General features: G+C 48.1%; 5 protein-coding genes and 1 non-coding gene across 6 annotated transcripts; 3 read left to right on the top strand and 3 right to left on the bottom strand.

The window, feature by feature from the left end:
• Positions 1-188: 188 nt before the first annotated feature.
• F9C07_8874 (putative Rho guanyl nucleotide exchange factor) lies at positions 189-3,901 on the top strand (the record flags this gene model as incomplete). Its single annotated transcript, XM_041293211.1, has 3 exons — positions 189-3,272; positions 3,338-3,769; positions 3,824-3,901. 3 exons carry the CDS (start codon positions 189-191, stop codon positions 3,899-3,901), a joined length of 3,594 nt encoding a protein of 1,197 aa, XP_041148062.1.
• Positions 3,902-4,703: 802 nt separating this feature from the next.
• On the bottom strand, positions 4,704-6,638 carry F9C07_8873 (septin spn3; the record flags this gene model as incomplete). The annotated part of the gene is made up of 5 exons (XM_071511834.1): positions 4,704-5,483; positions 5,542-6,144; positions 6,201-6,288; positions 6,347-6,463; positions 6,539-6,638. 5 exons carry the CDS (start codon positions 6,636-6,638, stop codon positions 5,252-5,254), a joined length of 1,140 nt encoding a protein of 379 aa, XP_071364562.1. The 3' UTR covers positions 4,704-5,251.
• A 2,042-nt stretch (positions 6,639-8,680) lies between these two features.
• Positions 8,681-10,086, top strand: F9C07_2072665 (WD40-repeat-containing domain protein; the record flags this gene model as incomplete). Its single annotated transcript, XM_041293210.1, has 5 exons — positions 8,681-8,789; positions 8,863-8,901; positions 8,982-9,079; positions 9,146-9,502; positions 9,556-10,086. The coding sequence occupies 5 exons, from the start codon at positions 8,681-8,683 to the stop codon at positions 10,084-10,086; spliced, it is 1,134 nt and encodes a 377-aa protein (XP_041148060.1).
• Positions 10,087-10,462: 376 nt separating this feature from the next.
• On the bottom strand, positions 10,463-11,415 carry F9C07_8872 (uncharacterized protein; the record flags this gene model as incomplete). Its single annotated transcript, XM_041293201.1, has 2 exons — positions 10,463-11,282; positions 11,360-11,415. The coding sequence occupies 2 exons, from the start codon at positions 11,413-11,415 to the stop codon at positions 10,463-10,465; spliced, it is 876 nt and encodes a 291-aa protein (XP_041148059.1).
• A 53-nt stretch (positions 11,416-11,468) lies between these two features.
• F9C07_1692963 (dynein light intermediate chain-domain-containing protein) lies at positions 11,469-14,056 on the top strand. The gene is made up of 6 exons (XM_041293209.2): positions 11,469-12,132; positions 12,198-12,359; positions 12,433-12,815; positions 12,895-12,988; positions 13,053-13,684; positions 13,740-14,056. The coding sequence occupies exons 1-6, from the start codon at positions 11,976-11,978 to the stop codon at positions 13,881-13,883; spliced, it is 1,572 nt and encodes a 523-aa protein (XP_041148058.1). The 5' UTR covers positions 11,469-11,975; the 3' UTR covers positions 13,884-14,056.
• A 367-nt stretch (positions 14,057-14,423) lies between these two features.
• F9C07_t190 lies at positions 14,424-14,495 on the bottom strand. Its single transcript has one exon. It is a non-coding gene; the product is annotated as a tRNA-Ala (tRNA).
• Between the last annotated feature and the right edge of the window lie 444 nt (positions 14,496-14,939).

The following is a 14,939-nucleotide window of genomic DNA, read 5'->3' as shown; positions in this document are numbered from 1 at the left end:
ACGATTCCCAACGATCATCTCGCGACGCTCTGCACGCTCTCTACGACCGGTTCCGATACCCTTTCGCTGCACCAGGGCTTGAATTCACCCAGCCTTCTGGTATATTCGCTAGTCGTCATATTGTTCCTCCGTTCTATGCGAATAAATCTTGAAATCCGGGTCAAAGAGAAAAAGAGGGGAGATCTACCATGGCCGACCTTGGAGGCCATCAAGGCCGGAACTACCGGCCTTACGGGCATCCTTCATCTTTCCAACGAGATGCTGCATTTTCTGAGATATTTGGTGGGGCACCACCACCTGGCCGCTCTCAGACAATGACTTCACAAACTCCTCAATTTTCTCAAGACAGGGCTCACACTATGTCATCCCACGTGCCGCACCCCCAGATGCAGAGAGATCCACCACCACCGACACGCCAGGTACCGAATGGACATCCAGCGGGTGCGCCGAACGGATACTATCAAGCGTACCCTGGGTCTGCGACTATGACTTCTCACTCTTCCCAGAATGCTCCGCGACCGTACCCTGGACGCTTCGCTTATCCTCAGCCCCAACGGTTAGACTCAAGGCAGAGCCCAGGACCACAGTATCCGGATGCAAAGGGATACAGCCGGCCGATGCCGCCCCCTGCACTGAATTCAGATGCTTACAGATCAAGGTCAATGGCAAGAATGGGAGGACCACCACTATATCACCCACCACCTAGTAGCTTTAATCATACATCTGCAAGCGCTTTTCGCCAGCAGCCGTACAACGCTGCAGCCCCAATGACCGCACAAGGACGAGTTGTGCCGGAGAGGCATGGAAACGAGCGCGCTATGTCATTGACTTCTTATTCGGCCGATCGCCCGGACTACAACAAAACCACAAGCACAGGAAGAGTAATCCCTGCTCGAAGACAGCCATCGGGCTCTAGCCAGCCGCCTTTTTCTCGACCAGACATGGACCCAGCCGCCGTCCATAATGTCGATGGCAGGCCACGGCCACCGAGTGATGGTTCGACGACCTCACGATCCATGTCGATGGCGTCGACGGTGCCAGATCGAACAATGAGTATGCAAAGTCAGGCACCTCCCAAGCCCGCCGGTCAGCCAACTCTTGTGGCGAGTAACTCCCGTAGAAGCAAGGTGCCATTGGTCTATCCAGCTTTGCTTTCGCGGGTTGCTGATGCCTTCCGCGAGAAAATTGTACTAGCTAAGCGAGAAAAGAACGGGGTTACTTATCATTACGCCTTTTCTGGCGCAGATGCGGTAGACTTGATTAGCTACATCATCAAAACGAACGATCGGAATCTAGCTCTTCTTCTAGGGCGTGCCTTGGATGCGCAGAAATTTTTCCACGATGTGACGTACGACCATCGTCTTCGAGATTCCCCGGGTGAGGTCTATGAATTCAACGATTTCAAAGAAACCATGGGAGAGGAAGCGCCCAGTTCTGAAGTCAACGGAGTTTTCACCCTTCTCACCGAGTGTTACTCACCGACTTGTAATCGCGACAGCCTATGCTACTCAATTGCGTGCCCCAGAAGGCTGGAGCAGCAAGCACGACTGAATCTCAAACCACAGCCGGGCTTGCGGTCGTCTGCGTCTAAAGGAAGTTTACATGGAGACGATGATGATAATGACAATCAGAAGTTATGGATTAACATGGTTCCAAAAGAGGTCTCCGATAGCATCGATGATCGCGAAAAGAAACGACAAGAAATTATCTTCGAGATTATGTACACGGAACGCGATTTTGTCAAGGATTTGGAATATTTGCGAGATTTCTGGATAAGGCCGTTGCGTTCTGCTGGCAACAAAAACATTTCACCCATTCCAGAACACCGACGAGAAAAGTTCATCCGTACAGTATTTGGAAATTGCTTGGACGTCCTGGCAGTCAATGGTGGTTTGGCTGAAGCTCTCAATGCCAGACAGAAGGAAAGCCACGTAGTGAAAACAGTTGGTGATATATTCCTGCAACATGTTCCACGATTCGACCCGTTTATAAAATATGGTGCGAATCAACTCTACGGAAAGTACGAGTTCGAGAAAGAGAAGGCGTCTAATCCAGACTTCGCGAGGTTTGTGGAAGAAACCGAGCGTCTGAAGGAGTCACGAAAGCTGGAACTGAATGGATACTTGACCAAACCGACCACCCGTCTCGCAAGATATCCACTACTCCTTGAACAGGTTGTGAAAAACACGGCGGATGATAACCCCGACAAAGAAGACATTCCCAAAGCTATCAAGCTCATCAAGGATTTCTTGTCCCGCGTCAACACTGAGAGTGGAAGAGCCGAGAACCATTTCAACCTCGTTCAGCTCAACGGTGCTCTAAAATTCGGTCCTGGTGACTATGTCAACCTGAAACTTACCGAGGAGAACCGCCAGATGCTGACAAAAATGGCATTCCGAAAGACACCTACTGACACCTCCGAGGTCACCGCATACCTTTTTGACCATGCTGTATTACTGGTGAGAATCAAGACTGTGAACAAGCGCGAGGAGTATCGAGTCTATCGGAAGCCGATTCCTCTGGAACTCCTGGTCATTGCGCAGATGGACGAGGTAATACCCAGAGCGGGAATCGCTAAAAGACCCTCATCTAGTCTGCTCCCAAATAAAGCAACCGCGAATCCCCCAAATACGAAAGATGGACTTCCTATCACCTTCCGACATCTTGGAAAAGGCGGTTACGAACAAACTCTTTATGCCACAAACCCCACGCAAAGACGGAAATTCATTGAACTAGTGGACGAACAGCAAAGAAAATTGAGGGAGCGGAACAGCAACTTCTACAACAAGACCGTTCTCTGTGAGAATTTCTTCACGTCAATCAACCGGGTAAATTGCCTTGTCCCTGTCGACGGTGGTAGAAAACTGGTGTACGGTACCGATAGTGGCATTTATCTCTCGGAGCGTTGGCCAAAGGATAAGTCGGCGAAACCAAGGCGAGTCTTGGATGTCAGTCAGGTAACTCAAATAGACACTCTAGAAGAGTATCAACTACTCTTAGTGTTGGCGAACAAAACCCTTTCCTCTTATCCGATGGAAGCGCTTGAAATAGGAGAGGGCCAGAACACAGTAGCGAAGAGGCCCAAGAAGATTCAAGGCCATGCGAATTTCTTCAAAGCTGGTATTGGACTTGGTCGCCATCTGGTGTGCTCTGTCAAAACTTCTGCTCTATCAACTACTATCAAGGTATACGAGCCCATGGACAACTTGGGAAAGGGAAAGAAAAAGTATAAGATGTTCCAGAGTGGTCAAGACACCTTGAAACCCTTCAAGGTTCGTATACTCCTTGCAATCAGTGCAATATACCTTTCAATATCATTTTCTGACAACACTTCTAGGAATATTATATCCCCGCCGAATCCTCCTCGATTCATTTCCTCCGTTCGACGCTTTGCGTTGGCTGTGCTCGTGGTTTTGAGGTTGTTAGCCTTGAGACGACCGAGACACAGTCTCTCCTAGATCAAGCCGACACTTCCCTAGACTTCGTGGCACGTAAGGAGAACGTTAAGCCCATTCATATCGAACGAATGAATGGCGAATTCCTTCTCAACTACAGTGATTTCTCGTTCTTTGTCAATCGCAATGGCTGGCGTGCTCGTCCGGACTGGAGAATTTCATGGGAAGGCAATCCCAATGCCTTCGCACTCTCTGACCCTTATATCCTTGCTTTTGAACCGAACTTCATAGAAATCAGACACATCGAGACGAGCGAGCTGATCCACATCATGACGGCGAAGAACATTCGCATGCTGCATGCCTCCACAAGAGAGGTACGTTAGACAAGAGTCACTCATACCAATGCGGTTATACTAATATATCTCTAGATTCTGTATGCCTACGAAGACGAAGCAGGTGAAGACGTAGTAGCCAGTTTGGATTTCGGGAAGCCGCAGCGTAGTTGAACAGAGATGGATGAAATGAGAGATAGCTTTTGTTCTTTCAAGTTTATTTTGATCGCTCTTAGACCGGTCTTTTGCCATTCCGAAAGGCATTCGATCCCGCTTCGTTAGGCATTTCGCTCTTCTGTATGAGCTTTTTCTCGCATCATCTTCTTTTCCCTTTCTAATACCTCTATGTTATTGATTTGATCTGTATCAAGTCAGCCTTTTTATCTATCATCATTTGCCTATCTCGCACTGTACAATGAAGCGCAAATACCACATGTTTATTGTTATTTGTCACTTGTGTGTCCATTTCTTTCTGTCTTTGTTCTCTTTCGCCCGTGTTGTTGCATTCAACGTATAATCTCTTTTCCCCAGGTCATGTCAACCTGGTGTATGTCGTCTTCGTACCATTCAAGTTACCCATAGCAAAGCTACAATGGAGGGGAAAGCTGGTGCTGACCCATTTATCATTGAAATTATTCTTTGTTCTCTTTTTCTTTACTTTGAGACCCCTTTATTCACGTCTCTTCTCTACCTTTGTTTTATAAAGGAGTTGGAAGCGGTGGGAATTGTAATCAGCGCTGTGGCCTCTAAAACTTCCAAATAATGTCGAACTGGAGGGGCAATAATTAGAAACATTTGAAATCGATGAAGTTAAAGCTCCGGTGTGTGGTCCAGACCATTACCGGCTCTTGGCATTTTTACCTTGCATCAATCCATGTATGCGACCTACGCCAGCCATACGAGCTGTCAGGTACTTTTCTTCCTCATGTACTACTATTCAACTAGGAGACATGGAATAATAAGAGACAAGACATAAGCCACAACACAAATGATAAAATGACAAAAGAGGGAATCTTGCTGCGCTGCTGAGATTGGGACAGGTGTCATTGATGATAAGAGTCAAAAAGAAACAAAGGGTGGAAGAGATAAAAAAGAGAAATATATAAGATGGCAAAAGGAAGGAAGTTATGCAGGTGATCCAGTGACAACTGTCAACGATTAAAAGATGCTATCTTTGACCCCGAGCATCACAAACACGGGCTGCGAAACGAGGCAAGGCCCCAGCCGAATGGATGAAGACAGAGAAGAAATCAATGAGAGCTGGAAAAGTAGGTGGGGAACTGCAGCAATTTTCGTCGTCTCTTGTCCGAATCCCTCTTTGTAGGAAAGGGAAGAATGGCGCCAGTCATCGCGATTAACGGAGCGTTGCATTTTCCCTTCCCTCCCTTTCAAACGAAGTTATTAACGTGAATAAGAAAATCAATATTAACCCCATTGAGTACAACCGCCGCGCCATAAATTCCATTACGTCGACACGGTTGGTGCCAAACGCGCAACGTAAGACTAGTCTTTGACAAGTTTGAATTAAGCATCACCATTGGCGACGTCCTGGCTGCTGGACTCGCGTGCCATACGAGCCTCGATCTCCCTCAGCTGGCTCTCACGAGCCAACAATTCCTGGCGCTTCTCAGCAATCTCACGCTGCACCCGGAGTTCGATCTCGCGGAGTTTCTCCTCCTCACGACGGAGTTGTTCCTCCTTCAGGCGGACGGACTGGGATGCTAGGTCTTCTGGGTTCATCGACGAATCTTGGGTACTGCTAGAGGGGTCAGTATCCTGCGACATAAGCACATGGGTAGCCATGGGTAACGTACGGAGTGGCACCGTCAACGCTCTTACTGAGCTTCTCGGTACGATAGTTTTCATAAAGGAAGTCATGGGTGATCTCCTTCAGATCCGCAAGGTGGCTGTGAAGAAGAGCACTTCGGATGGCCAAGAAATCAGAGTGGCGAGGGTTTTCAACCTCAACAACTCCCCAAGGATATTGCCTGGCTCGTACTTTCCGGCCATCGATTTCCACGAAGTCATCAGAGCCAACGATGGCAAACGGCATAAGCCCACGTAGTTCAGCGTTCTCTTCCACGGTATCCTCGTCATCCTCCTCAATGTCGTAAGGGAAGTTATAGACGGGGATGCGGTAATGCTCGATATCCTCCATGATCAGCTTCTTGGACTCGGCCAGTTCTGCAGGAGTGAGGGAGTCAGCCTTTCCAATGACGGGAATGACGTTGACACGAGGCGAAAGACGCTTCATCAATTCGATATCCAGCTCACGGAGGCCATGGCCAGTGGGTGTGATGAAGTACAAAAGGACGTGGACACGGTTGTCCCTGAAGCGGGGGTTTCGCTTGATTCGTGATTCTTCGGCAAGGATATCATCGTACTGGCGCTCAAGGTATCCAACAATCTCACCAAAGCTGTCAAACGGTCAGTTTTGCGAGCGGCGAATCCAGCACTAGCGGCGTTCACATGCCTTGCTTCATTATCAATCTGATCACCGAAACCGGGAGTGTCGACAATAGTGAGAGAGATTCGGGTGCCTTCGTCATCCAATTCAAGTTCTTCGAGCCGCCAAATTAGCATGCATTCTTTCCAATGTCGACTCAAATTTCGACTTACCGACTGTAACTGGCTTGATGCGGACACCCTCCTCAACATGAGCATTGGCAGCATCGTCGGCGTCCTTGCCCTCCAGAACTTGCTTTCCACAAAGGGTGTTGACAAATGTAGTACGGCCTGTTAGAATAGCGATTGATCAATTCCCGCACAGGAGGAAAGGAGAGCAGGGTATGGGGCATCTTCAATACGCACCAGTTCCGCTGGCACCACAGACCATCAAACAGAACTGGATACCCTTCTTGACATTCTTCTTGCGACGCAGCTTGATCTGTTTATAGGACATTGAACTCATGATCAGTAACTCATGCGAAGTAGATTGGGTAGGAGTGTCAAGAAAGAGGGACCCATTCAAGGATAATTGTACGTTGGGTGGAGGTCGAGAGGGGGTAGAAGGTTGATCTGTTTAAGTAGCGAGTGTGGAAAGGGGAAGCAAGCAACATACTGCGTTGAAAGCCGACGACATGGTGGGCTAAATAAGGAGAGAACGTGGGGAGAAAAGGGGGGGAACAAGAAAGAAGAAGAGGAAGAGGTTGAAGGAAGAGAAAGCGAGCGGCTAAGCACAAAAAGTGGTTTTGGCTAAGGAAAGGACCGAGAGAAGAAGGTGAATGGAGGATGGGATAAATCGCTGCTCTCCTGAGGTCGAATGAGCAGCAAACAAGTTGGAGTGAGAGGAAGAGAGACGTTACCTTACTTCGCCCATTAGGGGGAAAGTGGTTCTCCCTTAGTTTGTTTAGTTTAGCTCCGGTACAGTAAGGCACTCAGGCTGTCCCTGTATGGTATCACGTACTATACAAAACTGTATCACTGATACATACACTGCTGACGGAAGCCTTACCCCCATTTCCTTTTCTAAGCTCTCCCGGGCCAATCACGTCTACCGTTCGTTTCTCCAGGTTGGACTTCACTTACTAACCGGTACCGTATTGTCTGATACTTTTGACAGAAGAGTCTGGTACCTGGCTTCAAGTTCACCCAATAATTTACCTGTCTGATATGGACATGAGGATCATCAATTATTGCTCTCTATTTAGAATCGCAATTGTGACAGATGACGATAGCTAGAAGCTTTCTAAACTTAGCATTGACTCCGAACCCGTCTCATTCTCATTAAATCTTATTCTTTTTTTTTTTTTTTTCAATTTTCTTTTTTATTACAAGAGCCATGTGCAGTGTTGAATTCATACTCTATTACCCCCAGTCCATGTCCTTTTTCAGGGGTTGGGAGATATCCAATCGAAGAAGCCGTGGGTCGCTGCGGGCCGCTCAAATGGTACTGAAAACGTGCCGGGTACATACAATACACAATACAATGGCCGTTAGTCCCCTTAGGCAGGAAGCTTGTATACTTGAATAAACACCTTCCATAGATCTCTAAGAAAGTAAAAAGTTATTTTCTTCATATTCTAGGCAATATTAGAGAATGATCTCTGCGGCGCTAGCAGCGGCCATCATTCTCGTATTTCCCTCAAAATTATATTCTCCTCAAGATCAATCTCGGGTCTTCTTCCTTTAGGGCGACGGTAACTTCATGCTCACACGATCTCCCGTGGAGATACACATCGGGGCACTAGTGATAGATGCTGCTCTGCATTGATATACTTGGAGCATTATAGCTAATCTTCATCAGCTTGAGCTTCTAGCTTGTAATCCCGGAAATAGTCATATCAGTCAAGAGTCCAAGAAATGAGTCCATAGCACGACTACTCATACTACTGACTAATTAGTACCCACATAGTCCTCTCACACATAGTCAGAGAGAAAACGGTCGCCCAAGAAAAGCGCGGGTGTACATGCAGTATGGTGTAGATGACGTTCAAATATAGGCAGAGAAAAGTAACCCGGAAATTACCATGATAAGTTAGGATGTCATTTAAAATCAATCTTAGCCTAAAGGGGCAATGTCCCATCCATGCCAGGTGCAGTGCCCGCAGTGAGGCACGGTCATGGTCCGTGAGGGTCAATCTGAGACGCAGAAAGCAGGAGCAAAGATTGGGGAGAGGAAAAGAAACGATAAGGGCGGGATTTGAACTTGTGGTGGTGGGAACAAACGCCACTTGCTAGTGAACCTAGACCTGGCCATCGACTCATTGGTTGTTTGTTTCATCATACTCTTCCCATACCTAATCCGGGGGACCAACTCATAGGTTGCCTAAGCCAGCGAATACCTCCCTCAACCTTAAGCATCAACGTTCCTGGTTAGTAATCCAGTTGGTAACCTCTGCTATTTAGAGGTGATAAAGCAGCCTGAATGCACTTAATATCTACTTAGGTACTATTCGTTGTCACATCGGACTCAGTCTCCTGGTTCGATAACCCTTCGTTATAATTAGCATCATGAATACCCGTCAGGTTATTGATGAATCCGTGGGGCCATTTTCCCTTTCCGCGACCTTTAATAATGACAACAGCTGTTTTTCTGTTGGCCTTGATACGGGATTCTGTGGTATGTCTTCTAATTACGCGTCAGGATTACCTTGTGGGAATAACCGAACTGAGAACAGGATGACCTGTTGTAGTCTTTAATGCCGACCCTTGTGAGCTGAAAGTATCAAGAGGTATGTAAGCTCCGTTAGCCTTCATATCCAGTCCAGTCCGTGTAGTCTCCTCCATGTTGCTGACTTCATGTGCCTTGTAGACTTCAATGCAGGCATCGGTGTCGCGGTGATGCTAGGCCAGACAAACTACTTAGCCATCGTCGGTGGAGGAAGGCAACCTAAGTTTCCCCAAAACAAGGTAGGTAGAGTACCACGCACCTAACACTTCAACACTCGGTGTTTGTGTACTCATGGATCTACATAGCTGGCTATCTGGGATGATGCAAAACAGAAGGCGGTCATTACTCTAGAGTTCCGCACCTCTGTACTGGGTGTCCGGTTGTCAAAGTCGCGAATTGTCGTCGCTTTACTGAATAGCATCCACATCTTCGCATTTTCAAATCCGCCGCAAAAGCTGTCTGTTTTTGAAACAACAGATAACCCGATGGGTCTAGCCTGCTTAGGGCAGAAGCTACTTGCTTTTCCTGGACGATCTCCTGGGCAAGTCCAATTAGTTGAGCTAGAAACAGGGAACGTCAGCATCATACCTGCACACAGCTCACCACTACGTGCTATGACGCTGAGCCCGGATGGAGAGGTGCTGGCAACAGCGAGTGAAATGGTATCGTCCACGAACCTTCTACTGTAAAATGAATATATCATTGACTATATTAGGGGACTCTGGTACGGGTATTCTCCACCAGCAATTGCACGAAAATGGCTGAACTACGGCGGGGAGTCGATCAGGCAGTGATATTCTCTCTTGCCATCTCGCCTTCGAACAATTTATTGGCCGTAACATCGGACAAGTCTACTTTACATGTCTTTGATCTCCCTCACCCACTCAACCCTTCGCATCGCAATCCACTAGCATCCCCACCATCGGAAGAGGGAACGAACCAGAAATGGGGCATCCTAGGGAAAATCCCGCTGCTTCCCAGGGTTTTCTCTGATGTTTACTCTTTTGCAAGTGCTCCTTTTGAGATTGGTGACGAATCGGCACCAGGTTCTCATTATGTGCCACCTCTTGGAACCTCATTTGGGAGACCTCTTAAAGGTGTGATAGGATGGCCCGACGACCAAACAATTCTCGTTCTTGGATCAGGTAGGGACGGACGCTGGGAGAAGTTCACCCTTCGTGAAGGCGGCGATGGAAAGCGCTACTGTATGAGGGAAGGCTGGAAAAGGTACTTGGGAGGTGGTTGAAGTGGAGTCATCCGCAACATTATGCGGGAAAGAGGTCTAGCATTTAAAGTACTACTTATGCGCGTCCTTCTGAGGCAATGGTGCCTGTTCCCGTTACAAGCAAACGACCATTTGTCTGGCACATGCTTGAGTTGACGTCGCAGCATGAGACCTGACCGGCTCTTTTCTGCATATGGCAGATATCGGACGTCAGAGCATCTACATCAATTGGTGGCTATTATCCCACGCTTTGGCTGAACCGTGCATTCTTTCATCATTGAGATGATGGGCATCTGGCTCTGAGTTGGCGGCTCATCAATTGCGCCCCAGTGACCATGTAGAAAATATGACCAAGTTTGTCACCCTTTCATAGAAAGCATTACCACACGTTAGAAATTTATCGGTGTCGGTCCTCCCTGTCTCTATTACGCCGTGGTTCTGGCGATCGCGATCCCACAGGTGTCCTGTCTCTGTAGGTTCTCTCCTTCCTTGCTGGCGATCTGTTCCTATAAGATCGATCTTCCCTCGAGCGCGACCGCCGATTTCGGGTACCCCTCTCCCGGGAACGGGAGCGGTCCTCATCATGCCGGCGACGATGGTGGCGGTGCCGATGATGGCGACTCGATCTCTCCCTACTGGATTCTCGTCTGCGGGATGACTTTTCTCGGTTAAGCTTCTCCAGTGCTCGCGCAACTTCCTCCTTCTTCTCCTGTATGAGGTACTCCTTCATCGGGTCCTCTTCATCGTGGTTCACCATTAACTCCTCAAGCTCCTTCTCTTCCTTCAGTAGTGGTCGTCTTTGGGACTCGTCTTCACCAGTTCTTCCCTTTCTCCGCCTTCGTCGCTCATCATCTGTATCCCCATCACCTGCACTCTTTACGACTGCGTCGCCCATCAGTTTTGCGACATTATCCCCTTCCTCTTCATCATCTCTTCTCTTATATCTCACGTGGTCCACACGCAATATTCTTCCCAGGACTGTGGATCCGCCCAAGTTATCAACGGCAAGGTCTGTACTGCGCTGGTCTTCATACTTTAAAAACGCAAATCCTCGGCTCTTCCCAGTTTCTTTGTCGCGCACAAGGTTCACGTGGACTGGTTCGCCATACTGCGAGAAGATTGTCACAATGTCACCCTCGGAGAGGTCGAACGGCAGACCACCAATGTAGATGTATGCTGTGTCTCGGTAATCGGCGTGCCAGGACGCTTCAGGTGGGCTGTATCGGTCAATAAGAGTTAGGGGGATGTCCTTTTGAGGGGCGGGATTCCAGTCTCAAGCAAAAGTACCACGCACATTGCATTTTCAAGTTCGCGCTTATTGAGCGACTGGATCTGACGGATAGCGTTCATTTTACAATGCGACTTCCGATTGGACGAGCGAGGTAACCATATACCACGCTGTAGGGAGGATAGTAGACCTGTATACAGCTGAACGTGCTGGTGTAGATCTTTCTGGCGCAAAAGATAGATAGCTACTACGTCTCGGAGGACGGGACTAAGCTGCAAAGAGATCAATCACGGGCGGCCTCCGCGGGAGGTCCCACTCGCAAGAACGGCGACACTTGCAACTATTGTTTACAACGAAATAACTTGTAATTTCCCCCTCTACGGAACAACTCTTTCTCGCAACACCCTTGGAATTCTCAACTTCCTCATAGGCGACTGCTAGCTTTATTGAAGACTTTCTTATTCGGGAAAAGACCTGGTCTATGGTCCTGTCTGAACGGCCAACAGAGTAAACCGACTCCGGATCCATATCCCCTGACACTGTTCCGACCGCTGTTCCATTATTTCACCGATCTCGAGAATTCGCGGTCCACGCGTTAAATCCGTCGGAATATTGACAGGACTGCCTGGCGACCGTTTGGGATGGTCCGCGCCGGCTAAATACAGTCGAAATTGGACACACAATGTTCACTTCAAGTCATAATCCTGGGCCCAAGCTCGGGTCGGGAAACAACAGTCGACCCTCGAGCAAAGATGGCCCAAAGAAGAATATCTGGTCTTCTATGTTAGATAGCGTCGCCAACGGAAAGCGCTTGCCGGAAAAGAATCTTCTTATCCTAGGTATACAGCCTCCCCGACTCTTACAAATGGCCCTGTGTCGCTAATCAGGGTTATTTGTTTTCCAGGAGGCACCCCAGAGAGCCAAAGAGAGTTTTTAGACACACTGTCTGCGGACACATCAGATCCCAGCTTGCCAAACGACAGGAGGAAGGGAAGGTTACCCCCGGTTGCCAATCAGTTTGCTTTGGGATACACCTACCAAGATGTTCTAGACGCTGACCAAGAAGGTAAGTACGATCATAATTACACACCTTCAAGGGCATTCGCGCTTTTGAATAGGGCTAATGTGTAATTTAAAAGACACTTTGGCGCGTGTCTCTGCCTATCTACTTTCCGAACCCTCCCTATCTTTTGCGCCCCTCCTCAAACCGCTTTTGACCGCCCAATCTGTCCCGGAGACGCTGGTCGTGATCCTGCTAGACTGGTCAGACCCTTGGACATGGGTCCGGCGGCTAAGAGAATGGGTCCGCCTTTTGCGACATGTACTCATTTCTCTAGATGACGAGACAAAAATCGTAATGGAAGAAACTATGACAGAGTGGAGGGATCGAAAGAGGGGCATGGACCCCAGTTCAACAGGGGCACAAGGGCTGACCAGCTCGGGTGGCCCGGTGACGATACCTTTGGGGCCCGGCGAGTGGGACGAGGGGCTGGGAATTCCTATGTGTGTGGTCTGTCAGGGAGTATGTAGCGCCCGGAACATCATACATGCGAACAGCATCATTTAAGGAAATAATTTATTGACGGTATCAATTGCTGCAGGCTGATAAGATCGAGAAACTGGAGAAGGACCATGGCTGGCACGAGGAGGAATTCGATTTCATTCTGCAGTTCATGAGAACAATTCTTCTCAAACGTGAGTTTTTGTTTAGCCCTTTCGTGCGTCCTATTTTCTCGAGCGACTCTCTGATTGCTGGCAGATGGCGCATCACTTATCTATACTACACCTTTTCTGGTCAACTCGCTTCAGAGCTTATTACATTCGTCGCTCGGTATACACTCGCTCCTAAAGAGACAGTCCCTCAAGCACAACGTGATTGATCGCGACAAGATCCTAGTACCTTCAAACTGGGACTCGTGGGGCAAGATTCGAATTATTAGGGAAGGTTTTGATATGGAAGGAGTCTCAACAGCATGGTCGATCGAGATTCAGGATCCGCCAGAGCCACTCTCTGGTTCGTCGATGGATGATGATAAGCCTCAAGGCGAAAATGCAGCCGGTCTGGATGATGGAACAAGCGCCGTGGCTATCTTCGAACAAACGATCAAAGACCCCAAACGAGATGCATCCATGACGCATCCTGGCAGTCAACATAGCAAAAGCAAGGTTGAGGTCGACACATCGGACATGCAAAGCTTCTTAACAAAACAGTTGGAGGTCCTAGAACAGTTGAAAATTGAAGATGAGAAAGATCGCACAGCTAAACCAGTGCCCCAGCTTGAGATGTCACCGCTAGACGATAATGGCCGAGTGAATGAGCACATCGGGCCTGTCCAATTCAATATGGGCGGAATTCAGGTGGATGCTGATGATATGTTAAGGAAACTCAAGGTGAGTGACGACTTCAGCGGCGCTTGTCTTGTTCACCATCTTATTAATCGTTTAGGAGAGAGAGGCCAACCGATCCCAGAGAAAGGATACCCTTTCAGCACCCCCTGGCGAGAAATCGCACAACCAAGCACTGGCAAACTTCTTTGCGGGCTTGGTCAAGAAGCCTGGCGGAAGCCCTCGCGGGAGCCCATCGGCATAGTTTCCTGCTTTTCGACTGATGTTTTTTGGATTGTACTTTTACTTACCCTCGCGCACCGTACATACTCCAGGCATCGAGGGTATCGGCTTAGCGAAACTCATTGTCATTGTTTTTTTGATACCGGAATGGCTTTAGGCTGGGTTAGGAGTCAGAGAGACGGCGGCGGATTACCCATAAGACTATTTCCCTTGACCTCCTGTGAACTATCTGTATTTCACTTGGATGATATATCCTCTACAGCTACAAACCCATGATGGGAATTACTCGATCGTCTTGTCCCATAATCGACGGTGGTAATAGCAGTTGCAGTGTCGTAGTATTGAGGTTCATCGAGTCTTCCAGACATTTACCATGGCGTTGAGAAATCTCGAGACCTAATACGCATAGAATTAGTGGAAGTAGTAAGCCTCCCAATAAACATAACATCCGCGCTGTATGTGTTTGTGGTTAATTCTGGGCCAGAAAAAAAGAAAGTCAGATCGAATATGAAGTCTATGCATCGCTTGACATCTGAGCAGTATGGATAGATGCGCAAAAAGATGGAGACGCGGGGAATCGAACCCCGGACCACTCCCATGCTAAGGGAGTATTATACCACTAAACCACATCCCCAATTGGTTGAATAACGGGTACTTTAAATGTTATATAAGCCACAGTTACTTACAAAAGACTCCACACGAGATACAGAAGTCCATAGCCTCGGTGGTTTCTTCCCAATATCAAGTAGCAGCACACCACTCATATCCGGAATAGTACAAGAATGTAGCCCATGTGGTATGGTGTTTATATTTAAGGGCATGAAGTCAAAATAAAAGCAGTTGTTACGTGGATAGAGCAACTCTACAGTTGTACAACATGGAATCAACCTCTCTTGCCATGGAATTCCTAGTGGTTTGAACATTCGGAGAACATGGTACATATTCACTCGTAGTTCCTCCAGTAAAACGCCGACATATCTACATATTATACATTTTTATAGCCTGTTCGATCTGCAGGTACACGTCTCCAGACCACAGCGGAAGAATAAGACCGAAGGACTTGAAACACCACGCAGAT

Source organism: Aspergillus flavus, chromosome 5, assembly GCF_009017415.1.
Source record: "Aspergillus flavus chromosome 5, complete sequence".
Classification (NCBI taxonomy): Eukaryota; Fungi; Ascomycota; class Eurotiomycetes; order Eurotiales; family Aspergillaceae; genus Aspergillus; species Aspergillus flavus.
This window is presented reverse-complemented; position numbering and strand designations above follow the sequence as displayed.

Excerpts from the sequence above, each read along its gene's own strand:
- F9C07_1692963 (XM_041293209.2), top strand. The coding sequence starts at position 11,976 with ATGTTCACTTCAAGTCATAATCCTGGGCCCAAGCTCGGGTCGGGAAAC. Across the intron at positions 12,133-12,197 it reads AAAGAATCTTCTTATCCTAG|GAGGCACCCCAGAGAGCCAA; the intron begins GTATACAGCCTC and ends TTTGTTTTCCAG. Across the intron at positions 12,989-13,052 it reads GAGAACAATTCTTCTCAAAC|ATGGCGCATCACTTATCTAT; the intron begins GTGAGTTTTTGT and ends GATTGCTGGCAG.